Source organism: Bos indicus x Bos taurus, chromosome 19 (genome assembly GCF_003369695.1).
Source record: "Bos indicus x Bos taurus breed Angus x Brahman F1 hybrid chromosome 19, Bos_hybrid_MaternalHap_v2.0, whole genome shotgun sequence".
NCBI lineage: Eukaryota > Metazoa > Chordata > Mammalia > Artiodactyla > Bovidae > Bos > Bos indicus x Bos taurus.
Window position 1 is genome coordinate 8,805,655 of NC_040094.1, and position 25,965 is coordinate 8,831,619.

At 42.6% G+C, this 25,965-nt stretch overlaps 1 protein-coding gene across 2 annotated transcripts; it reads right to left on the bottom strand.

Moving 5' to 3' along the window:
- Window positions 1–539: 539 nt before the first annotated feature.
- COIL (coilin) lies at window positions 540–21,901 on the bottom strand. Of its 2 annotated transcripts, XM_027517316.1 has the most exons (7): window positions 21,623–21,901; window positions 9,489–10,599; window positions 9,284–9,370; window positions 8,744–8,791; window positions 5,764–5,833; window positions 2,732–2,820; window positions 540–1,500 (listed from the first exon to the last, which is right to left on the bottom strand). In XM_027517316.1, exons 1-7 carry the CDS (start codon window positions 21,865–21,867, stop codon window positions 1,435–1,437), a joined length of 1,716 nt encoding a protein of 571 aa, XP_027373117.1. In that variant the 5' UTR covers window positions 21,868–21,901; the 3' UTR covers window positions 540–1,434. The 2 variants fall into 2 exon arrangements, with proteins under 2 accessions (XP_027373117.1, XP_027373118.1); XM_027517317.1 differs by lacking the exons at window positions 540–1,500; window positions 5,764–5,833.
- Between the last annotated feature and the right edge of the window lie 4,064 nt (window positions 21,902–25,965).

Consider the following 25,965-nt stretch of genomic DNA (forward strand, 5'->3'; position numbering starts at 1 on the left):
ATAGTGAATCTACATTCCCACCAATGGCGCACAGGGGTTTCCTTTTCCCCACGCCCTCTCCAACAGTGATTATCTCTTGTGTTTTTGGCGGGAGCCACCCCAACAGGTGCGAGGTGGCGTCTCGCTGTGGTTTTGACTTCCCTGATGACCAGTGGTGCTGAGCACTGTTTTCACGCACCCGTTGGCCTTTACCATTTGTCTTGTTTTCTAAACCCTGGAAAGAAAGCATGTTTACACCAGGACCCCAGAACCAGGATTCCATCATTCACGTTAATCTCACTCTTTCTGGAGTCATACTTCTCGTTTAAAAATCAGTAAATACCAACTTTGATGCACATCAATGTCATGCAACTTAAAAGTAGACAACATTTCCTTTGATCCAGTTGCTCCCAGATCTAGTGAACTCCACAGAACTAGACCTTGCGACATCAGAGTCTCTAGTCAAGGCAAACCTTGTTACAGAAAATTTTAATCTTCTGCATTATTATAAAACAAGGTAACAATCTGCAAAACCCAAACAAGATGACTCAGCAGGAAAGTTGAGTTCAATATGATTTTATTTAAAAATCTGCAAAGCCAAAGGAGGGATCTGATGTTTTGTTAAAACAATTTTCACAGTATATATTTCAGCCTTTTTTAGCTTTGTGTTGAATAATAACAGAAAAGGAAGTTTCTGTTCAAGACCCTCACTCCAGCACAGCACACTTAGCCAGGCGCCCGGGATCGAGTGGCTGGGCGGGTCACCCTGGCCTGAGCTCACAGTGAATCCACCCCCTCGAGTAGGGCCCCAGTTCTTCCCCAGGCACACAGACTTATTTTCACTGCTCTCCACAGGCCCTGAGAATCCTTCATCTTAAAGGTGAGAAAAGTGTGAAAGGATTCCTTAACTCATTGCCTGTAACAAACCCAGCTACTGGTTAACTCCTGACAATCACAAGTATAAAACACTTGAAATGTATAAGATGTTCCACGTTGAATGGAACAACTTAAATTTTAAAAAATTAAGTCAAGTAACATGCTTTCATGTTTTAAAACGTTACTTAATAAAACTTACTGAGACAAGATATACAGCACTTTCTGTATTTGGTATTACAAACTCCTACTGACGATAAGCTACTTGATGGTTGAAAAAAATAAAAAGGAGAAGAAACCGTACGTATTGTTTTTATAAATGATGCCTGAAGGAATGTCTTGTTGTAAATTTTGTTACTAAGATTAAGCCTGGAAAAAAAAAGATCTACAAAAGCAACACCCATGTTCTTTTAAATGATGAGGTAGATTTTTTCCTATGCAGCAAATGGAAGATAACCGAAAATGCATACAACTCACAAATCTTCTTTTAAAAAAAAAACAGTTCAGGTTATAGTCACTTTCACAAATAAGACATTTATAAACCACGAGGTGGAGAGGTCATACTCAGGGAAGCTCCACACTTTATGTGTTACTCGGAGATTCAATAATCAGTCTTGGATCAATTAACTCTCTCCAAAGAACGGTTATCTGAGGAAAAACAGAAAATATTCAGTTTAGAGACGTCATTTTGAGGTCATATGAATTTTAGTCAGTTAAAAACTTCAATTTCCATTTGCAAAGAATGCTTGAGGACTGGAAGTAATTTGAGTCCCAGTAAATTCAGTTCAACTAAGGTAGAAGGCCTTGTTTACCTAGAACACAGCTAAATTTTATATTAAACATATTTCCTCTTTCTTTGATTTAGAGCATGGGCTGGGGCCGGGTGGTACCAGCTGGTTACCAAGGAGTCAGAAGGATTTGCCCAACCAGTCTCTATGGACAGGCAGTCTGCAGACTTCTTGGGAGGCAGATACGGCCCAGAGGGTTATCACTAGGCTGCTGATGCCCTTTCATTCAGCTCTATGGTTCTTTTCCTGTGCTGCCTAAAAACAGAGGAGTTATTTCACATTTTACCAAGAGAAAGCAAAGCTAATGAAGGCCATCTGGATGAATAATGAGAGCCATCTAGTGTCCAAAAACGTAATTACAGGCCCTACTTCAGGCCTCCAAGAGGAAAGCCTCCAACATTTAATTTTCCAGTGTAGTTTCCAAGAATACATTTCAACAAAAAAGTGGGGCTGCATATATTGCAAATAAAGAAGTACGGGATACGGGGCCAAATCTGCAGGGCCTACCACAGACCCTAAAAATGTGCTTTTGGAGTAAATCCCTGAGTGTCATCTATCCTAAAGACAAAGCAAAACATACAGTCTGGTTAGGGTTTCCACAAGTTTATATTTCAGATAAAACGTGACTTTGCAATACTAAAACTTCAGAATAATATCATAACATTTCAAATATAAACACCTTAAGAAGCGGTTTCTTAAATATAAATTCTATTCACTTCAATGCTACCATACTCTAATGAGGCAGCCATTCCAGCATCTCTGGAAGTCTGGCTGCCAACAAAGCTCTAAACCATATACTTCCTAAAATGGCAATTTAAGGACTTAAACAAAATCAGAAGACAGATTCATCATTGCATGTCATTCTTCAAAATTATCTGCACTGTTCTAAGTCAGAATCATGGTAACTCTTGGGAGGTAGTAGTGACTGTAAGGAGACGTGGTGGAGACGTCTGGAGACCCCCCTCCAAGGCTGGGACCCTCTCTGATTTTATGCAGGCAATGCAGGAAGCTGCAGTGTCACCTTCCAGCCCACCAGCAGCCAGTCAAGTGAAAGGATAGCCCAGCAATCCCGAAAAGAGAAGCACGCCTACCCTCTTCTCCTGCGTCACCGCGTACTCCACTACCTCAGCTCCATTTTCGTTGTGATAAACCAAATCAAATTTCCCAGGTTCTTTCATGGCTGAAACCAGACGGTAGGAAGGAGAGACAATAAGTCATTTCCCAGTAGTGAAAAAGTTCCTCTACAGGGAGTTCATATCATTAGAAAAACCACCACAAACGAAGTGTCCCTTGACGTGGAGGCTGGTGCACACAGGAAAGCATGGAGTGCTCAGTGACAGGAGATGCTGTGAAGCCTGTGTCAGCAGACGGGCTTCTCAGGCACTCGTCAGTGACCATCCTCCCTTCACAGAAAAGAAGGGAGCTGATACACTAGCACTAGCAATCCCAGAAAAGCATGTGTGACCACAAGATAATCCCCACCCCCCCCAGAACTGGTTTGTTTCAACAAGAGAAGGTAATGTGAATTCTGCAAAATTCTTGTATCTTGCTATGTCTGCAGAAATTATACATGCTTCCTTGGTAACACAGCAGTCTTCATTTTATATGGTAGGGTGGGGCTATAAAAATGACCACACAAGCTGAAATCATGCAAAACAATCTTAACCAATGGGGAAACTTATGACTGTCTCATGATCTTCAAAATTTGTCAGAACATTCAAACCTTTACTGTATAGGGAAATGAAAACACAGTAAAACTGCTATTTATGTAGGATACTGACCTAATTTAAAACAGAAAAAATGAGAATTAGAGAATGCTCTGTGTCCACACATATCCCAGGTGGTTTGATCAGCGCTCGCCCCCTTGCCGTCTGACCACAGTGCAGAGCGAGGATCTTTTCCATGCCTGGCACAGCTGTCACACTCCCTTCTGTTTGGGTCCACTTCCAGCAAGTTATCCTTTGAGTTTTGAATGTTATGAGATAGATCTGAGAGTTTCTTTTTCACAGTTTTGTTCATTTTTTTGCTGATGTAATTTCTAGGACATCCTTATTCCTTTCATCATGACCACTTTCCTCACTGATGTCAAGAAGTTCACAGAAAGCTCAAAGTCAGCATTTCCACAGTGAGCTATTTCTTCTATGATTTCACTTAAATTCAATTTGGATGTTACTTTTAGCATCATCACTTTTTGTTTCTTTGTCATGCTTTCATTTTTGTTGGCCAAGTCCCTATTTCAATTCCCACTTTGTAAAGTGACACGTGGGTTTATCACTGAGACCAGGAGGCACCACAACACACACTGGGCTATGGTGTGGGGACTGGGTAACACGCGCCGCGACCCACTGCCAAACAGTGAAAGAGGTAAGGCGACGGGTCACTGATCGCAATGGGCACCGTGACTGGGCAGTGATCCGTGGGCTGGGGAGCTGGTGGTACTTCACACATTCACTCACAGCTAACAGGGGCTTCCCTGGGGGTCCAGTGGCTAAGACGCCACACTCGCAATGCAGGGAGCCCAGGTGTGACCCCTGGTCAGCTAACTAGACCCCACACGCTACAACTGAAGATCCTGCAACTCAGATCTACAACTAAGACCTAGCGCAGTCAAAGAAATAAACAAATATTTTTAAAAAGAAGAGTTAATATACCAGTGTCACTGGAGACTGTTCTATGTAACAAAACCATGGAAACTGAAATTCATTAGAACTATGCAAAGTGAGGACTACCTGTATTTCTGCTACAAAACAGATCAAGTGTTCCCTGATGCTCCCCAAAACAAAAGTTCTAATTGGATATCATCACTGTCAATCACCTGACAAGAAGTGATCAGGCTGTGTCCACAGAATTTGACCACGGACAAACCTCTGTCCAACATTCCTAAGGAGGATTTCTTCAAATGAAATCTAACCAGAAGAGAGCTGGAAAACCAGTGTAAGGTTTTTTGTTTGTGTTTTTTCTGGGTGCCCTCACACCTTGCAGGATCTTAGTTCCCCAACCAGGGATTGAGCCCCAGCAGAGAAAGCGTCAGACCCTAACCACTGGACCACCAGGGAATCCCCTGAAAAATCTTTTTGAATGATTCTTACATACTACTGTCTTGACTCTTTTACTATCTTATTTAAACATGAACAGAAAATAATTAATTCCTTGCAGTCTGCTAAAGAAAAAGGGATCGCCTCTAATCTCTGGCCAGGGACCCCTGCAAACACAACCCAAGTTAAGCCATACACAACAAAAGCCCTGTTATTCCAGGGTTTCAGAACTAAAAATGGGTGGGGTGATTCAGGCATAACGCAGGGAACCATTTAAAATAATGCATGAGAGTGTGACTACACTTATATTTCTGACATTTTATTTTGATTTAACACAGAGAAGTACATTCATTTGCCAACCTTTTCAAACAGAGCTAGTAGGTCTTATGAGTCACTGACTGGAGCTGTCTTTCTTTTATAAACTTTATCCCTAATGCATATATGCAATTTCCAGTTTTTGAGTTTTGAGGGGTTTTGTTTGGTTTTCTGGTCATGCCGCACAGCATGGAGGATCTTAGTTCTCCCACCAGGGATCAAACCCACACGCTCTGCACTGGGAGCATGGAGGCTTAACCACCCAACTGCCAGGAAAAGTCACGAGGTTTTTTGTTTTTGTTTTTTAAGTGGACGCAAGAATATAAAATTAGCAACACAATTTAAGTGCAGAATCTTCTCAGATTTTTATCAAATTCCTCCCAAACTCTTATAGCTAACCCATCACATGTAATTCAAAAGCAAAATTTTCAGCAACAATCCTGAGTCACCATTCAATTTGTTTCATAGACAATTTTTTTTGCCATCAATTTTCATTAATTTATGTAATTTTATGAAATTACATGGTTACAATAATAAGAACAACGTGCCTAACAGTTTGGGGAACAAACCCAACAACTCTCAGCAGACACGAAACCCCACTAGCCGAAGCGCCGCACGGCCCACCCCCAGGCCCTCTGCGCTGACGGAGGCAGCAGAGGGCACCATAACCAGGGCGGCCAAGGAAGACAGCGGCTCCTGCGCATAGAAGCTATTCAGAAACCAGTGCGGAGGTGAAGAGCCTACGCTTTCAAATATCTTTCTAGAAGACTCACCAGGTAAGGATGAAAGAATTTCTATGTCTACTTGCTGGGTCTCCGGGTTATGGCTTAATATTCTTCCTTCCTTTCAAAAATAAAAGTCCAAGTCAAAAACCAACATGTGAAATATGACGAATGTGCTAAAACCTCTTAAAAATAGTTAAGATGGTGAGTTTTATGAGAATTTTATTTCAACAAAAAATTTTTAAATAAGTCAACATGTATTTGAAACTTAACTCCCACAGCAGGCCACATTTCTCTGGTCTAAATCATCCCTGGTGCAGGCGCTACACAGCTAGGAACAGCCCTAGAGCCCACAGCCTCTAGTTATCCAAACCAGCCTGCCCTCCAACCCCAAGGAGGCCCGGATGGAAGCATCTCACTCCTGCCCCCGCCTCCCGGGCACAGCCAGCTGTTGGCACCTGGAGTCCTGCCTGGCGTGGCCTTCTCCTTTCTCTTGGGAAATGTAAATAATAAATTCCTCTCTTCAGTAGCACTGACTCTGCTGTGTTATCACTCAGTCACCTCCATAAATTAAAATCCCATGGATACATATTAGACAGGGTCGGGGGGGTTGGGGAGACTACATTCTTTGAAGATAGCTTTGACTTTTATTTTATTTTATTTTATTTTTATTTTTTAGCTTTGACTTTTAAAGACAAGCTTAATGAATAAAGCTAATGATCTAGCTGGATAACAGCATTTGACATCAAAGCAAAAAAGTAACACTGATTTTCACTCTTGAAATGGTTTGGAAAGCAACTTCAAAAAAGTCCTAAAAATACTGGAAACAAAGTGGCAAACAGCTTTCCAAAATAACTGTAATGACCAACATCTATTTAATACGCATTTTAAAAATCTGTATCATCTAGAATCAATGACTGATACAGGTTGTGGGACATATAAATTCCAGGTTTATTTCCATTTCCTCACATACTGCAGAATTAAATTAATCATCTGTAGTAGGGTGAAAAAACATCCTCGTCTGCCCAAGACAGGTCCATTTATGTTTCCCTTCAATATAAATTATCAATACAATAGTAATCCTTTTCATTTGCAAGTGTTCTGATGTAGATGATAAGTTATGTGGTCACCTATATTAAGGAACTAAGATGAAAAGATGGAAATACACCAATTACCCAGAACTAACCAACCAAATCTCTCCGTGAACTGATTCTTCTTCTAGCCTGCTTTTGAACAAAGATTCTTAACACGATTTTAAAAGACTTCCAAGGTATCAGTTCAGATTGATTCACCGTTGTACCTTATCTATATTACTATGTTAACATTATCGATTATTTCCTTTAAAAATGGACTTACATTCTGAATCGCACATCAAAATAAGAAAGTATGCATTTTAACAAGATTTTAACAAAATTTTGAATGGGTAAGAAAGGGAAGAAAACATGTAATTCTATAATCCCACTGAGTCACACTTTTGCTGAACTGTGATGAAGTTCATATGCCAGTATGAAGTCCCACACAAATATTAAATGAGGAAATTCCAAGGATAATATGTGTGAATTACCTGTGGTTAACTGGTAAGGCAAAAGAAACCATATTAGATCATAGGAACCAATAGGAATGCTGGGCTGGATGAAGCACAAGCTGGAATCAAGACTGCCAGGAGAAATATCAATAACCTCATATACGCAGATGACACCACCCTTATGGCAGAAAGAAAAGAGGAACTAAAGAGCCTCCTGATGAAAGTGAAAGAGGAGAGTGAAAAAGTTGGCTTAAACTCAACATTCAGAAAACGAAGATCATGGCATCCGGTCTCATCACTTCATGGCAAATAGATGGGGAAACAATGGCCAATAGATAGGGAAACAATGTTTTCTTGAGCTCCAAAATCACTGTAGATGGTGACTGCAGCCATGAAATTAAAAGACACTTGCTCCTTGGAAGAAAAGCTATGACCAACCTAGACAGCATATTAAAAAGCAGAGACATTACTTTGTCGTCAAAGGTCCGTCTAGTCAAAGCTGTGGTTTTTCCAGTAGTCACGTATGGATGTGAGAGTTAGACTATAAAGAAAGCTGAGCACCAAAGAATTGATGCTTTTGAACTGTGGTGTTGGAGAAGACTCTTTCTTGAGAGTCCCTTGGACTGCAAGATCCAACCACTCCATCCTAAAGGAAATCAGTCCTAAATATTTATTGCAACTCCAATACTTTGGCCACTTGATGTGAAGAATTGACTCACTGGAAAAGACCCTGATGCTGGGAAAGACTGAAGGCAGAAGAAGGGGACGAGAGAGGATGAAATGGTTGGATGGCATCACCGACTCAAGGGACATGAGTTTGAGCAAGATCCAGGAGCTGATGATGGACAGGGAAGCCTGGCATGCTGCAGTCCATGCATGGGATTGCAGAGTCGGACACGACTGAGGCATTGAACTGACTGAACCAATAGGAATTCATAAATATACGAAATAGATCCCCATGCCGAAAATAATCAAATTTTCTGGCTGAGTCTGTGCGTGCGTGCTCACCCGGCAGGCTCCGCTGTCCACGGGATTCTCCAGGCAAGAACACCGGAGTGGACTTCCATTTCCTACTCCAGGGGATCTTCCCGACCCAGGGACTGAACCCATATCACCCGCATCTCCTACACTGGCAGATAGATTCTTTACCACTGAGCCATCTGGGAAGCCCTTTCTGACTAAGAGCTATTTTATTTCCTTTCAAAGATGAGGATCATGGGGAGGGATACTCAAATAACTTTGTGTATCTAAGCTGATTAGAAAAAACTGAGTAAAAAAAAATTTGTTATTCTCATTCTATATTCCTCCTAGGTATTAAGAAAAGTAACACTGGGAGACTTCAAAGTGATATTATTAAAAAGTTTACATTTTGATAATATTTTTATTTTCTACTTTATGGCACTGTTTACTCCGTAAAAATCTGTTATCTGTAATTAGCAGTATCAAACATGATTTTAGCTTCTTTAATGTACTGACATTTGGTTATTTGTAAATAAAGACCCTTACCTTGTAGTCAGAGACATCAGGAGAATAATTGGATGTTAGTTCCAAAAGCTAAAAAAGAAGAAAAAAACTCACAAATACAGATACCCCGTGTTTCCTTTTCCTTACTCCTGAGAAAACAAAGCATGCCATGTTTGGGTGCTTACTCCACCACTCAGGAAGCCCTACCAAGGGCCTGTAGCAAAGCAGGGGTTCAAGTAGGAAAGGTTCTTTGGGGGGTTTTGGGAGGTTTGGAGGTGACATGTAGAGCCTTTTTTTTATTGAGCACTTGCTGTGTTCCAGACATCAGGCTGAGCCATTTTTATTCACTCGGAAAATAATTACTGGGCACCTACTACATGCTTGGCAAGAGAACATGAAAGATAATGATTCAGGAAGAGTTTTTAATAAATATAAATTAGTTTAATAATTCATTAAATTTTATTAACATAAATTATATTAATTTATAAATACAAATGTAACCTAATGTGCTAATGAATAAGTTTATTGGGAAGAGGAACAAACTCTTTTGTTGTTAACTGTTGTTGTTTTTTAAATATATACCTTAAATGCAATCTTTTCTCCGACTTGAGGGGCAGCTGCTAACAGTGGTAAGAGACTGTAGTCCTTCTTTTGTGTCTCTATGGGATTCTGAAAAACAGTATTAGTCATGAGATTTCGTTACTGGTGAGAAAACGTGAACCCCGACATCAACTCCAGACACACAACACGAGGAAAGGGGAAGACATGAGCTCACAGTAATACTTACCTGGATGATGGTAGATGAGTTTGTCACCATTTCATTCAACTGCTGTTGCTTCTGATAGTCGGCGTTTCTATTTAAAACATAGGGAACAGCATGCCCTCGTCCTCGACCTCTCCCCCGCATACCCCGGCCCCTCGCTCCCTTCCAGGAAAGAAGGTCCTCTCCTCTACCCCAACCTCTTCCCAAACTGGCGGGGAGAGTCACGTTGGGAGGAGGACAGAGGACTGTTTGGGTCCGACTGCCACTGTTTGGGTCCGACTGCTTCCATCCAGCGGTGTTTGGAGCCTGTGATGATGGCCCTGGACAATTTCTTCCCACAAAGAGGCCTACAGTTTTTAAGAACTCTGCAGTACACTCTGGGGTGCTTTTTGGCATCACGCATTGATCGTCTGACTCTGAACTAGAGTCTGAACTAGATGATGATGTTCTGGAGGTCTTGCCCTTGACAGGGACAGAAGTAAAACCAGTTTTTGGAGCCACTTTGTTTGCAGCTGTGGTTTTCACAGAGGATCCCTCCTTTGACACGTCAGTCGAGATTTTCTCTGAGGAATGTCTGACCTCCAAGATGACGTTGCTGAGACCATCACTGGTTGATTCGTGGTAAGACTCAGACTCTGAGGAGGAATCAGGACTGTCTTTTGTACGGACGACCATGCCACCTTTCCTTTTGGCTTTCACAAGGCTGTTTCTAGCAGGAAGAGCTTTAGGGCTGCACTTCTGGATGGTCCACTCTTTCACAGACTGTGCTTTAGAAGACTTGGGAGTCTTGGCATGTTTTTTATATTCACGTTTCTCCTTTTTCTTTGGCAGTTTTTTTTCAGTCTCTCCATCATCAACCTCCACTGCATCACACATGGCTTTGTTTTTCCTCTTGTTTTTTTTACTCACACTCTGGTCTGTGGTGGCTTTCGGTTCTAAATCCAAGGTCTTCTCACTGTTATTGTTCTCATGCCTCTTCCAATGCTTCTTTGAATTTCTGTAATCTAGTTCAGTTTCTTCATCTTCGTCCAACTTAAATGCCCGCTTCTTTGCTTTTCTAGGTGATAAACGAATACTATCCCCATTACTAACTGTTACAGGACTCTCAGCAATTCCTCTCTCTTCTAATTTAACTCTGTTAAAAGAACAAGAGAGAAAGCTTTAGTAATTCATAAGCATGTCTCCAGGACATAGTTATACTCTAACATGAGTACATCAGGCAATGAAATAAAGGTCAAATCACTTCAAGATAAAAGGCTCTTTTTAACAAAATGATCTATGGCGTCACTTATGGTCAACTTTCAAATAACTAGTTTTATTTACTGATCATCTACTGCATCCTAACATTAGATTTTCTTTCATCTAAACACCATCATGAAGTAGGTTTCTTTTCATTTTAAAACTGATCACCAAATTACAGTTCATACAAGTAACTGCCCAGGATCCACAGCCAGTAAGTCACAGAAATGTAACTCAAGCTTGTTTGTCTAATCCCAAAGTTCACAACCTTTCCACTATGTTATGTGCCTACCCTAAATGGTGACAATGCTGATTACCCGTTTTGTTTTTAGTTGTAAGCTATTTTTTTAAATCAGATTTCATTTTTATTTTGTTTGAATTTAGGGAAACACTGAACATGTTTTAAACTGTACTGACAGCCATTATAAAATTCTATAACATTTGGTGATTATTAATTTCATGTATCAACCTGGCTTCCCTGGATAGCTCAGTCAGTAAAGAATCTGCCTGCAATGCAGGAGACCCCGATTCAATTCCTGGGTCAGGAAGATCCCCTAGAGAAGGGATAGGCTATCCACTCCAGTATTCCTGGGGTTCCCTCTTGGCTCAGCTGGTAAAGTATCCACCTGCAATGTGGGAGAACTGGGTTCAATCCCTGGGTTGGAAAGATGTGCTGGAGAAGGGAACAGGTATCCACTTCAGTATTCTGGCCTAGAGAATTACATGAACTATATATAGTCCATGGGGTTGCAAAGAGTCAGACATGACTGACTTTCACTTTCAATCTGACCCTATTGACCCCAGATTGGTCAATAGGCCCTGGGGTACCCAGATATTTGGTTAAACACTGTTCTGGGTGTGTGTGGAGGGGTGTTTCAGAATGAGATTAACATCTGAATTTGTATACTAAATAGACTGACTGCCTTTGTGAGCATGTGTGTGTGCTAAGTCGCTTCAGTTGTGCCCAACCCTTCGTGACCCTATGCCCTGTAGCCCACCAGGCTGCTATGTCCATGGGATTCTCCAGGCAAGAATACTGGAATGGGTTGCTGTGCCCTCCTCCAGGGGATCTTCCCAGCCTAGGGATCGAACTCCCATCTCTTAGTCTCCTGCATTGGGAGGCGGATTCTTCACCACCAGTGCCACTGGGAAGCCCGCCTTTGTGAGCAGACGGTCCCAATATGAATGGGACTCAGAATAAAAGGCTGAGCAAGAGGAATTGCCACCCCCTGCCTATCTTTCAGCTGGGACACCAGAAGAATGTCTCTTCGTTTAGACTAGGAATCAGACTGAAATATACCATCAGCTTTCCTGGTTCTCAGGCCTTTGCACTTGGGCTGGAACTTTATCATCAGCTTTCCCCGGTCTCCAGATTGCCAACTGCAGATCTTGGGACTTCTCAGTTTCCATAATCTCATGAGCCAAGTCCTTACTGAAAACCTCTTTTCTACATCTACAGCTCATGTCTGTGTCAGCTCATATTGTTTCTGTTTCTCTGGAGAACTCTAATACACAGTTCACCCAACAGCACTTTACTGTAGTAAAGGAATTCTGTTCCTCCATGGACTGGCGACAGTTAATTCTAATATGCACAGCCAGAGTGACAGAAACCTCAGTGAGCGTCACCAATGTCAAGCACACAGTGGGTGTTTAAAAATGCCTGCTAAAAACAAACATTATTCTTTCAATATATTTACATACAGCTGTACCTTTCATCAAGTACTTTTAGTGACCAGGGAACAATGCAGACAATCATATTTGAAAATAAAGTACAACCAGTGAGTAATAAAATAGATTATAAGCATTCTTTATATTTTTGAAGGTACATTAATCCTATGGATTTATCTCAATGTGGTAGTTGAAAAAAATCCTCCGTTATTCTTCAGAATACACAAATATACAGACACATACACATAAAGATAAAATAAAAGCTACTGACACCAGAAGGAGGACACAGAGAGAAATAAAACTCTGAAATAGCAGGGACTTACATAATAAAAACTCATTGCCTGCTGTTCTCAGCTGTGGACGTCAGCACCTAGCAGCAAGGAAGTAACCCTTAAACTGGCAAAAGCTAGTCTGGCATACTGTGAATCTAAGAACAACTGAGGAACTTGACGGATACGGAACTTTCCATCACATCTTTGATCGATTTGTTTTCACTTGTAGCAATGCAATGATTCAGGTTTGAATTCTGAGATGATAATTAGTACCAAACTTTTCATCACACTTTGAAAATAGATGCAGGAAATCCACGCACCTATGGACACCTTATCTTTGACAAAGGAGGCAAAAAAACATATCATGGAGAAAAGACAATCTCGTCAACAAGTGGTGCTGGGAAAAGTGGTCAACTACATGTAAAAGAGTGAAACGAGAACACTTTCTGACACCACACACAAAAATAAGCTCAAAATGGATTAAGGACCTAAATGTAAGACCAGAAACTATAAAACTCTTACAGGAAAACATAGGCAGAACGCTCTATGACATAAATCACAGCAAGATGCTTCATGACCCACCTCCTGGAGTAATGGAAAGAAAAACAAAAATGAACACATGGGACCCAGTTGAACTTAAAAGCTTTTGCCCAACGAAGGAAACTATAAGCAAGGTGAAAAGACAGACCTCAGAGTGGGAGAAAATAACAGCAAACGAAACAACTGACGAAGAATTAATCTCCAAAATATACACACAGCTCATGCAGCTCAATACCAGAAAAAGAAACAACCCAGTCAAAAAGTGGGCAGAAGACCTAAACAGACATCTCTCCAAAGAAGCCACACAGATGGCCAACGGACACGTGAAAAGATGCTCAACATCGCTCATTATCAGAGAAATGCGAATCAAAACCACAGTGAGGTATCATCTCAGACCGGTCAGAATGGCCATCATCACAAAGTCCACAAACAATAAATGCTGGAGAGGCTATAGAGAAAAGGGAATGCTCTTACATCATTGGTGGGAATGCAAACTGGTACAGCCACTATGGAGAACAGTGTGGAGATTCCTTAAAAAAAAAAAAAAAAACTGGGAATACAACTGCCATACGACCCAGTAATCCCACTGCTGAGGATACAACCCGGGAAAACCAGAAGTGAAAGAGACACGTGTATCCCAGTGTTCATAGCAGCACCGTTTACAATAGCCAGGACATGGAAAAACCTAGGTGTCCACTGGCAGATGAGTGGATAAGGAAGCTGTCATACATACTGCAGTGGAATATCACTCAGCTATAAAAAGGAACACATCTGAGTCAGTTCAAATGAGGTGGATGAACTTGGAGCCTATTATACAGAGTGAAGTAAGTCAGAAAGAGAAAGACAAATACCGTATATTAACGTATATATATGGAATTTAGAAAGACGCTACCAACGATCCTACATGCAGGGCAGCAAAAGAGACACAGATGTAAAGAACAGACTTTTGGACTCAGTGGGAGAAGGAGAGGGTGGGATATTTGAGAGAACAGCACTGAAACATATACATTACCGTATGTAAAATAGATGCCCAGTGCACGTTCGATGCGTGAAGCAGGGCACGCAAAGCCGGTGCTCTGGGACAACCCAGAGGGTAGGGTGGGGAGAGAGGTGGGAGGGGGGTTCAAGGTGGAGGGGGACACATGTATGGGACACATGTATACCTGTGGCCAATTCAAACTGATGTATGGCAAAAACCGTCATAATACTGTAACTATCCTCCAATTAAAATAAATAAGTAAATAAAAAGAAAACAGATGTAAGACTTTCTGTTCAGTCACTGCGGCTCATTAATTCACTGAAACTCCACACGTGCTGTATCCACAGCAGGCAGGACCCCTGGCTTTCAGAGGAGCCTTCCAGAGCAGCTTGAGCGTCCCCTCACCCATTCCCAAGACCAAGGATCTGTGGGTACTCAACCTGTGACTGCTGCAGACTTGCTATCTGCTGCTATTGAAGATAATTTCAGTTTGGAACAAAGACTGAGAAACTAAATGCCAGCCAGGGAACGAGAAACGGCTCACTTGCCCGCTACCCTTCTTATTAGGGTGGGCACTTTTCTGGCAATGCTCTTCATTTCTCCACTTGGATCACAGACAACAAATGTAACTGTCTGCTTACAAACAGAAGTGAATGAAGCTGTCCTTTTACAAAGAAAAGTGAACGACCTGTATAATTACCAGTGAAAACAGACTACCTGTATAGTTACCTGTCTTTGATTCCAAGAAATTTTTAAGACAGACTCCCTGTTCACTAAACTCTTTGCCAGGCAAACTGGGTAAAATTAAAATGTAAGGGATTCCCTTTAAATCTGCAAGTTCACTCTGAGGATTCTATCATATATAAATAAAGACACGACCATGTGTACTGCCCGACACCTCCCCACTCCCCCCAGTCATTGCCTGCCAAGGCCAAAGGGACTGAATTCAAATCTTCTTCTGCCTTCGGTTAAGTTTAAAATATCATTATTTCAACTTTTCTCATCTGTGAAAATGAGGGTAATAATTATAGTACTCAATGAGCTACCATATATGTTTACAGCAGTGCTGGGCTAAGAGCAAGAGCTATCTAAATGTCAGCTCTAATTTTTGTTAATACAATGAATGTATTAATAAAATGAATGTCTTCTGAGGACAGGAGTTGGTGGGTTTTTAATGAACTTGTCCCATCAAATGGAGGTGAATTCAAAAAAGTGGGTGTACGCAGGAATCTGCAATCTCTTGGGGTCCCATCTGTCCCCGGCATCACCACCTACAGAGAAGTCAGTCATCTGAGCAAGGGCACACAGTTAATGAGTCGTAGAGCCAAAATTCGAATCCAGAGCTCTGAATCCAGACCCTGATCTCTTAATCACTCTCCTGTCTTATCTTTCACACAATATTGAACAGAGGTAATCCACATATTCTTGGCATAAATACAGACCTGTACAACTTTTTTGGAGGCCAACCTGACAGTACTCATCAAATTTTAACATTTGACCAAATAGCACCCCTTCTAGGAATGATCTTACTGAGTCATTGCTCACGTACACAAAGATACAGAAGAACATCCACCACAGCAGTATGTCCAGGGAAAACCCGAGGGCATTAGACAAGCACGCGCAGGGTGACAGACAAGAGCACCCGGTGTTCTATACTCCTCAAACCATCAGCATGCCACAAAATGAGATTTGGCATCAAGAGACCCAGAGCTGCACAAGGAGCAGCAGCCTTAATGGCAAGGGCCTTCTCTGGCATCCAAGATTTCCAGAAACCAGACTGCTCTCAGTCTGGCTCAAACACTGTCTTCTTCACGCTCACTGCCAGCCTCACAGACATGTCAGAGGGGCTTGGCTGGCCATCCAAGGAGCTACTGATCACAGCAATATGAAATGAGAACTCGTCTCTAACGTTCTGTATTTTAATAATAAGCATCAAATGTCACAGGGTCAAAGAGTGACAGAGGAGAGAAGGCACTTTGTTTCCTCACAGAATGACTCTTCAACAGAGAGAGCCTGTGAAGCTCTCTTCAGGGAGTGTTATAGGCTAAATCGTGTCCCCTTAAAATTCTTCTGTGAAGCCCTAACCCAGAGTACTCTAAAGTGACTGTATTTAGAGACAGAGCCTTTGAAGAGGTAATAAAATTAAGGTAAGGCCATTAGAGTGGGCCCTAGTCCACTGTGACTGGTGTCCTGATGAGAGAGAAAATTTGGACACATAAGGAGACATCAGGTCATGTGCCTTTTTGTGACAACAGAGAAAAGGTCATGTGAAGACACAGCAAGAGAAATACCCACGAGCCAAGGACAGGGGCCTCAGTAAAAACCAAAACTTGCCAACAGCTTAATCTTTTCAGGCTCCAGAATAGTGAGAGAGAACTTTCGGTTGCTTAAGCCTGTGGTATTTCATCAGAGCGGCCCTCGCAGACTAACGGGGCTCCAGGCCAACGGGAGTGCATCCTCTTCCCAGGGGAGATGGAGACCGCCTTCAGGAGGCCACTGTCAGCAGCCTGGGGGCAGAGGAGTCAGCTTCTGGGGGTTCAAAAGAAAGGGCTGTGAGGAAGTGACCGCAGCAGACAAGTGTGGAGATGCTCTTGAGCCTCCAGGCTTATTTCTCATGATTCCCACAACCAGGCCCCATGTTCCCTCATGAGAATTCTCTAAGCACTCCTGGCAATCCCAACAAAGCCCTTCTGCTGGTCAAATTCACCAAGTTAATATTGCTTCCGTCTCCACAACTATACAGGGCCATCCAACATTTCCCCACCTACCCTTCAGTTACTGCTGAATTCCCTGATCATTCGTGTTCCATAATGATCTCTCCTTTCTCAACCATCTGCACTTAGCAGCAAAACGTGGAATAATTATCCAGTCCACATGACACAAGATAATATACAGAAACACAAAACTAGTTCGCTCTACTCCAAAAATATTAGGTACCGTTGAGAAAAGAGATTGTTTTCTTCTGTAGCTCTGAAGAAAAGTGAGTCTGTCTGAGGAAGACAAGCAAATGACTGGGGACATGAAACCACAAAAACATACAGGACTTTTCCAAATTCAACTTTTTCCTAAGGTCTGCCCCATTTACCTCTGAAGCCAGCTGCAGAGATATTTCTTGACACATGCAACTGTGCATTTGGTGTTTAGGAAGAATTCTGCCTGCCATTGGTGCTGTACTTATTTCCTACAGGAGCTTTCATAGTTTGCTTTTGACATTGCTAACTTCATTATAAAGAGTTTAATTTTCAGATGCTTCATTAAATGAAGTACAACCGCAATTAGCTATCAGCAAGTTATTAATTCATGAAGCAGGAGAGAGATCAGAAAGTAAACGTAACAGGAGAGGATGCATTATTTATAATAAACAGTCCCTGAATTGCAAAGAGAATAGAATTAATAAAAAAGAAAAACACTTTTTTGAAACCTGGACTATTTCAAATTGTCATTGGAAATAAACATTATTAGTAAATCATAGTATTCCTGCTTTTATAAGAAAGACAGAAAGATACAAACATGCACTCAAAGATACAGCAACTGTTCCAAATTACATTCCCTGATGCTATGAAAAAATCCTATGAATCTGACATAGTCTGGTAAAACGAATATTCAACATTCAACAAAGAGCAAGCACAAGGAAGTAGCCTGGTTCACAACTCTAATTTTTTTCACTGTAAATGAAGCTTTTAATAAGAAGCCTTGATTTTGTACATACAAAATTAATACACAGAAATCACTTGCATTCCTATATACTAACAATGAAAAATCAGAAAGAGAAATTAAGGAATCAATTCCATTTACTACTGCAACAAAAATAATGAAATACCTAGGAATATACCTGCCTAAGGAGATAAAAGAAAACTGCAAGACACCGATGAAGAAATCAAAGATGACACAGACAGATGGCGAGACGCTCCGTGCCCCTAGACTGGGGGGTGAGCATCGCGAAAGCGCCTGCACTACAAATGCAACCTACAGGCGCAGTGTGGGCCCTAGTAAACTACAAATGGCATTCTCCACAGAACTAGAACAAAAGTCTCACAATTCACACGGAAACACAGACGATCCCAGGGAACCAAACAATCTTGAGAAGAAGAATGGAGCTGGAGGAATCAACCTTCCCGACTTCAGACTATCCTACAAATTTACAGTCATCAAGACAGTTTGGAACTGGCACAAAAACAGGAATATAGACCAATGGAACAACATAGAAAGCCCAGAAACAAACCCAGGCACCTATGGGTACCTTGTTTTTGACAAAAGAGGCAAGAATATACAATGGGGCAAAGACAGTCTTTTCAATAAGTGCTGCTGGGAAAACTGGACAGCTACATGTAAAAGAGTGAAACTACAACACCATACACAAAGATAAACTCAAAACAGATTAAAAACCTAAATGTAAGACCAGAAACTATAAAACCCTTAGAGGAAAACATAGGCAGAATACTCTATGACATATATCACAGCAAGATCCTATATGACCAACCTCTTGGAGTAATGGAAAGAAAAACAAAAATAAACAAATGGGACCTAATTAAACTTAAAAGTTTTTTCACAGCAAAGGAAACTATAAACAGGGTGAAAACTCAATGCTCAGAATGGGAGAAAATAATAGCAAATGAAACAACAAAGGATTAATTTCTAAAATATACAAGCAACTCATAAATCAATACCAGAAAAACAAACAACCCAATCAAAAAGTGGGCAAAAGACCTAAACAGACATCTCTCCAAAGAAGCCACACAGATGGCTAATAAACACATGAAAAGATGCTCAGCAACGCTCATTATTAGAGAAATGCAAATCAAAACTACAAAGAGGTATCATCTCACACTGGTCAGAATGGCCATCATCAAAAAATCTACAAACAATAAATGCTGGAGAGGGTGTGGAGAAGAGAGAAACCTCTTGAACTGTTGGTGGGAATATAAACTGATACAGCCACTATGGAAGATGGTATGGAGAGTCCTTTAAAAACTAGGAATAAAACCACCATATGACCCAGCAATCCCATCACTAGGCATATACCCTGAGGAAACCAAAACTGAAAAAGACCCATGTATCCCGATATTCACTGCAGCAGTATTTACAACAGCTAGGACACGGACGCTCCCTAGATGTTCATCTGCATACACACAATGGACTATTACTCAGCCATAGAAAGGAACGCATTTGAGTCAGTTCTAAAGAGGTGGATGAACAAGAGCCTATTATACAGAGTGAAGTAAGTCAGAAAGAGAAAAACAAATATATATGAACGCAAATATATGGAATCTAGAAAGATGCTACTGATGAACCTATCTGCAGGGCAGCAGTGAAGATGCAGATATAAAGAGCAGACTTACGGACACGTCGGGTTGGGGAAGAAGGAGAGGGTGGGAGGCACGAAGAGAGGAGGATGGAAACATACACTCTACCATATGTAACACACCCAGCCAGGGGGAATTTGCTGTATGACAGGGAACTCAAACTGGGGCTCTGTAACAACCTAGAGGGGTGAGATGGGAGAGTGAGGTGGAGGGGGATTCAAGAGGGAGGGGACATAGGTATACCTATTGCCGATTCATGTTGATGTTTGGCAGAAAGCAACATAATATTGTAAAGCAATCATCCTTCAAAATAAATAAATCTAACATTAAAAAAAAAGAAGCCCTAAATAAATCATTCCAATATATGAATCCAAACTGAAACTGTTAGGGGAAGAACACTGATTGAAACCGCCCACCCTGGCCAGGCACCATAGTAACTATTTGCATGAGTTGTTTTAGGACAGGAGGTCCTGGTAAGGAACATGGAACTAATAAGCCTCCTGATGAAAGTGAAAGAGGAGAGTGGAAAAGTTAGCTTAAAGCTCAACATTCAGAAAACTAAGATCATGGCTTCTGGTCCCATCACTTAATGGGAAATAGATGGGTAAACAGTGGAAATAGTGTCAGACTTTATTTTGGGGGCTCCAAAATCACTGCAGATGGTGACTGCAGCCATGAAATTAAAAGACGCTTACTCCTTGGAAGGAAAGTTATGACCAACCTAGACAGCATATTCAAAAGCAGAGATATTACTTTGCCAACAAAGGTCCATTTAGTCAAGGCTATGGTTTTTCCAGTGGTCATGTATGGATGTGAGTGTTGGACTGTGAAGAAAGCTGAGTGCCGAAGAATTGATGCTCTTGAACTGTGGTGTTGGAGAAGACTCTTGAGAGTCCCTTAGACTGCAAGGAGATCCAACCAGTCCATCCTAAGGGAGATCAGTCCTGGGTGTTCGTTAGAAGGACTGATGCTGAAGCTGAAACTCCAATACTTTGGCCACCTCATGCGAAGAGTTGACTCAATGGAAAAGACCCTGATGCTGGGAGGGATTGTGGGCAGGAGGAGAAGGGGACAACAGAGGATGAGATGGCTGGATGGCATCACCAACTCGATGGACATGAGTTTAAGTGAACTCCGGGAGTTGATGATGGACAGGGAGGCCTGGTGTGCTGTGATTCATGGGGTCGCAAAGAGTTAGACACGACTGAGCAACTAAACTGAACCAGAAGAGTTTGGGAAAGGTCAAAAGGAGACACTACCTGTCCGCCCACCTCCCAGAATCCTCTCTGGCACCCTTCTTGGCTGAACAAGCCTGCACCACCAGGAAGGACTCTGAATGATTGGCTAAGGACAACCCAGAAACTAATCCCATCACCATAGAACTGCAAGCCCTGAGACAGAAATGTTCTCCTGGGTTCCCTTACCCTACTGCTCTCCACCGGGTGCCCTTTCCCAATAAAATCTCTTGCTTTGTCAGCACACGTGTCTCCTTGGACAATTCATTTCCTACTGTTAGACAAGAGCCCAGTTTTGGGCCCTGGAAGGGGGTCCCTCTTCCTGTAACAAAACGACTGAATTACCATTTTACTGAGACATATGAGCCACAAGTGAGCAATTTACACAACTGCACCTTCACACTCATCTCAGTGCCATTTTTTTTTTTAAAATTTCCAAAAGAATATTTAAAACTTTGGTTTCCCAATTCAAAGCCAAAAGATCCCAAACACCTATTTAACTGAACCCAAATGAGACAGAGAACTAGGCCCGCAGGCGGTATGGCAGGCGCTCCGAGACCGGAGAAACCGCACCTGGGGAAGAAGACACGCCTGTTGGTGTCTGCTCGGGGCCGCGAGCCGCCAGGGCAAGGCCGAGTCCGAGGCAGGCCCGCGCCGCGCACCTAACAACGGTGCCCGGCGGAGCAAGCGCTCGGCAAACCGAGGCTGGAAGAGACGCGGGCCCTGCCCAGACAGCAGGCCGGGGCTTTTCCACGTTCGGTCCCCCACCCTGACTAGACCGGCCAGAGGCCCCCGGGTTCACAGAAGAGCCGCTCTCAGCCCCCCGCCAGCCGGCCCCTCAGCCCCGCGGCCTCCGGAGCCGGCGGCGCCCCGGCGTGCGCAGGCGCGCGCCCGGCCCCGCCGCGCCGCCCCGCCCGCGCACCTGAGGCAGTCGTTGTCTCGTACCAGGCGCGCGCTCTCGGCGGGGGGCAAGAGCGCCCCCTCCAAGTAGAGGCCCAGGAGGGCCCCGGAACTGAAGCCGAAGCGCTGGCGGATCAGACTGATGAGGTCTGTGACGACTCGGCATCCGTTCAGGTCGATGAGAAGCCAGAAAGACGTGCAGTGCGGGGCGCCGGGCGGCGGGTAATCGAATTGAAGCCGTAGCCTAACCGTCTCGGAGGCTGCCATCTTGCTCGATGCGCAACGGAAGCCGAGAGACTCGACCGGGCGACCGAGAGGCGTGCTCGGGGCCCGCCCCCGGGAGCCTATGAACGAGTGCCCCCTATTGGTGGGAGTGGCTGCGACAGAACTCTGAAGGGCAACGCGGAGCGGAGTAGATTCCATTCAGTTCAGGGCAGGACGGCGGAAGAGGATAACAGGCGTTTATTCCTTTTCTCCTGAGCACTAGGTAGGGTCCGAATTTAGTCAACTGTCTAGACAAACACTGCTGAGCAGTGCTGTTTTTCTAAGATATTTGCTCATATACGTAAAATAACACAATCTGTTCTGGATTGAGTTGTTATTATTTCTAGTGGGACATCGTTGATCAAAATAGCATGAAACACCACACATTTTGTCACATAATCATTAAACAGGAAAAATAAAATGGACATGGCAATATAGCTATTAATAAATGCAGCCATGTGTGTTTTTTTTTTAATATGAATCTTTGTGAATGAATATTACTAAATAAGACAGGGCTCGCCATCAATTTTGGACCTATGTTTTTGGTTTGTTTTTATAGATGTCAATCCCTGAGAAAACTTGCTGACTTATGTAAGTAGATAAGTATGGAGGGACTTATGTTACTGGCAGTATCAGTCAATTCCTTAAACTCCTTCCAAGGTACATGCTGAACTCAACTACAAATCATTCTTTAAAAACTATTTCCAGTATTCCATTAGCCCATCAACAGAAAGTTGGATTAAAGATTTACTGAGCATGGCCCTGCCCATCAGAACAATACCCAGGTTTCCCCTCAGTCAGCCTTTCCCATCAGGAAGCTTCCAATAAGCTCTCCATCAGAGGTAAGACAGAATGACAACCACAATCACAGAAAACTAATCAAACTGATCACATGGATCACAGCCTTGTCTAACTCAATGAAAGTATGAGCCATGGTGTGCAGGGCCACCCAAGACAGATGGGTCATGGTGGAGAATTCTGACAAAACGTGGCCCACTGGAGAAGGGAATAGAAAAACACTTCAGTATTCTTGCTTGGAGAACTCCATGAACAGTATGAAAAGGCAAAAAGATAGGACACTGAAAGATGAACAACCCAGGCCGGTAGGTGCCCAATATGCTACTGGAGATCAGTGGAGAAATAACTCCAGAAAGAGTGAAGAGACAGAGCCAAAGCAAAAACAACACCCAGTGGTGGATGTGACTGGTGATGGAAGTAAAGTCCAATGCTGTAAAGAGCAATATTGCACAGGAACCTGGAATTTTAGGTCCATGAATCAAGACAAATTCAATCAGTTCAGTCACTCAGTCATGTCCGACTCTTTGCCACCCCATGAATTGCAGCACGCCAGGCCTTCCTGTCCATCACCATCTCCCGGAGTTCACTCAGACTCACGTCCATCGAGTCGGTGATGTCATCCAGCCCTCTCGTCCTCTGTCGTCCCCTTTTCCTCCTGTCCCCAATCCCTCCCAGCATCAGAGTCTTTTCCAATGAGTCAACTCTTTGCATGAGGTGGTCAAAGTACTGGAGTTTCAGCTTCAGCACCAGTCCTTCCAATGAACAGCCAGGACTGATCTCCCTTAGGATGGACTGACTGGATCTCCTTGCAGTCCAAGGGACTCTCAAGAGTTCTCCAACACCACAGTTCAAAAGCATCAATTCTTGGGCACTCAGGTTTCTTCACCGTCCAACTCTCACATCCATACATGACCACTGGAAAAACCATAGCCTTGACTAAATGGACCTTTGTTGGCAAAGTAATGTCTCTGCTTTTCAATATCCTATCTAGGTTGGACATAACTTTTCTTCCAAGGAGTAAGCGTCTTTTAATTTCATGGCTGCGATCACCATCTGCAGTGATTTTGGAGCCCAAAAAGATAAAGTCTGACACTGTTTCCACTGTTTCCCCATCTATTTCCCATGAAGTGATGGGACCGGATGCCATGATATTCATTTTCTGAATGTTGAGCTTTAAGGCAAATTTTTCACTCTCCTCTTTCACTTTCATCAAGAGGCTTTTAAGTTCCTCTTCACTTTCTGCCATAAGGGTGGTGTCATCTGTATATCTGAGGTTATTGATATTTCTCCTGGCAATCTTGATTCCAGCTTGTGCTTCTTCCAGCCCAGCATTTCTCATGATGTACTCTGCATAGAAGTTAAATAAGCAGGGTGACAATACACAACCTTGACGTACTCCTTTTCCTATTTGGAACCAGTCTGTTGTTCCATGTCCAGTTCTAACTGTTGCTTCCTGACCTGCATACAGGTTTCTCAAGAGGCAGGTCAGGTGGTCTGGTATTCCCATCTCTTTCAGAATTGTCCACAGTTTATTGTGATCCACACAGTCAAAGGCTTTGGCATAGTCAATAAAGCAGAAATAGATGTTTTTCTGGAACTCTCTTGCTTTTTCCATGATCCAGCGGATGTTGGCAATTTGGTCTCTGGTTCCTCTGCCTTTTCTAAAACCAGCTTGAACATCTGGAAGTTCACGGTTCATGTATTGCTGAAGCCTGGCTTGGAGAATTTTGAGCATTACTTTACTACTATGTGAGATGAGTGCAATTGTGCGGTAGTTTGAGCATTCTTTGGCATTGCCTTTCTTTGGGATTGGAATGAAAACTGACCTTTTCCAGTTCTGTGGCCATTGCTGAGTTTTCCAAATTTGCTGGCATATTAAGTGCAGCACTTTCACAGCATCATCTTTCAGGATTTGAAATAGCTCAACTGGAATTCCATCACCTCCATTAGCTTTGTTCCTAGTGATACTTTCTAAGGCCTACTTGACTTCACATTCCAGGATGTCTGGCTCTAGGTGAGTGATCATACCATCGTGATTATCTTACTCATGAAGAACTTCTGTGTATTCTTGCCACCTCTTCTTAACATCTTCTGCTCCTGTTAGGTCCATACCATTTTTGTCCTTCACTGTGCCATCTTTGCATGAAATGTTCCCTTGGTATCTCTAATTTTCTTGAAGAGATCTCTAGTCTTTCCCATTCTGTTGTTTTCCTCTATTTCTTTGCATTGATCACTGAGGAAGGCTTTCTTATCTCTTCTTGCTATTCTTTGGAACTCTGCATTCAGATGCTTATATCTTTCCTTTTCTCCTTTCCTTTTCGCTTCTCTTCTTTTCATAGCTATTTGTAAAGCCTCCCCATACAGCCATACAGCCATTTTGCTTTTTTGCATTTCTTTCCATGGGGATGGTCTTGATCCCTGTCTCCTGTACAATGTCACGAACCTCAGTCCATAATTCATCAGGCACTCTATCTATCAGACCTAGTCCCTTAAATCTGTTTCTCACTTCCACTGTATAATCATAAGTGATTTGATTTAGGTCATACCTGAGTGGTCTAGTGGTTTTCCCTACTTTCTTCAATTTAAGTCTGAATTTGGCAATAAGGAGCTCATGATCTGAGCCACAGTCAGCTCCCGGTCTTGTTTTTGCTGACTGTATAGAGCTTCTCCATCTTTGGCTGCAAAGAATATAATCAATCTGATTTTGGTGTTGACCGTCTGGTGATGTCCATGTGTAGAGTCTTCTCTTGTGTTGTTGGAAGAGGGTGTTTGCTATGACCAGTATGTTCTCTTGGCAAAACTCTATTAGCCTTTGCCCTGCTTCATTCCATATTCCAAGGCCAAATTTGCCTGTTACTCCAGGTGTTTCTTGACTTCCTACTTTTGCATTCCAGTCCCCTATAATGAAAAGGACATCTTTTTTGGGCGTTAGTTCTAAAAGTCTTGTAGGTCTTCATAGAACCGTTCAACTTCAGCTTCTTCAGCGTTACTGGTTGGGGCATAGACTTGGATTACTATGATATTGAATGGTTTGCCTTGGAAACGAACAGAGATCATTCTGTCGTTTTTTATATTGCATCCAAGTACTGCATTTGACTCTTTTGTTGACCATGAAGGCTACTCCATTTCTTCTGAGGGATCCCTGCCCGCAGTAGTAGATATAATGGTCATCTGAGTTAAATTCACCCATTCCAGTCCATTTTAGTTCACTGATTCCTAGAATGTCGACATTCACTCTTGCCATCTCTTATTTGGCCACTTCCAATTTGCCTTGATTCATGGACCTGGCATTCCAGGTTCCTA

Excerpts from the sequence above, each read along its gene's own strand:
- COIL (XM_027517316.1), bottom strand. The coding sequence starts at position 21,867 with ATGGCAGCCTCCGAGACGGTTAGGCTACGGCTTCAATTCGATTACCCG. Across the intron at positions 9,371-9,488 it reads ACTCATCTACCATCATCCAG|AATCCCATAGAGACACAAAA; the intron begins GTAAGTATTACT and ends ACTGTTTTTCAG. Across the intron at positions 2,821-5,763 it reads AATTCTTTCATCCTTACCTG|CCATGAAAGAACCTGGGAAA; the intron begins GTGAGTCTTCTA and ends GTCTGGTTTCAG.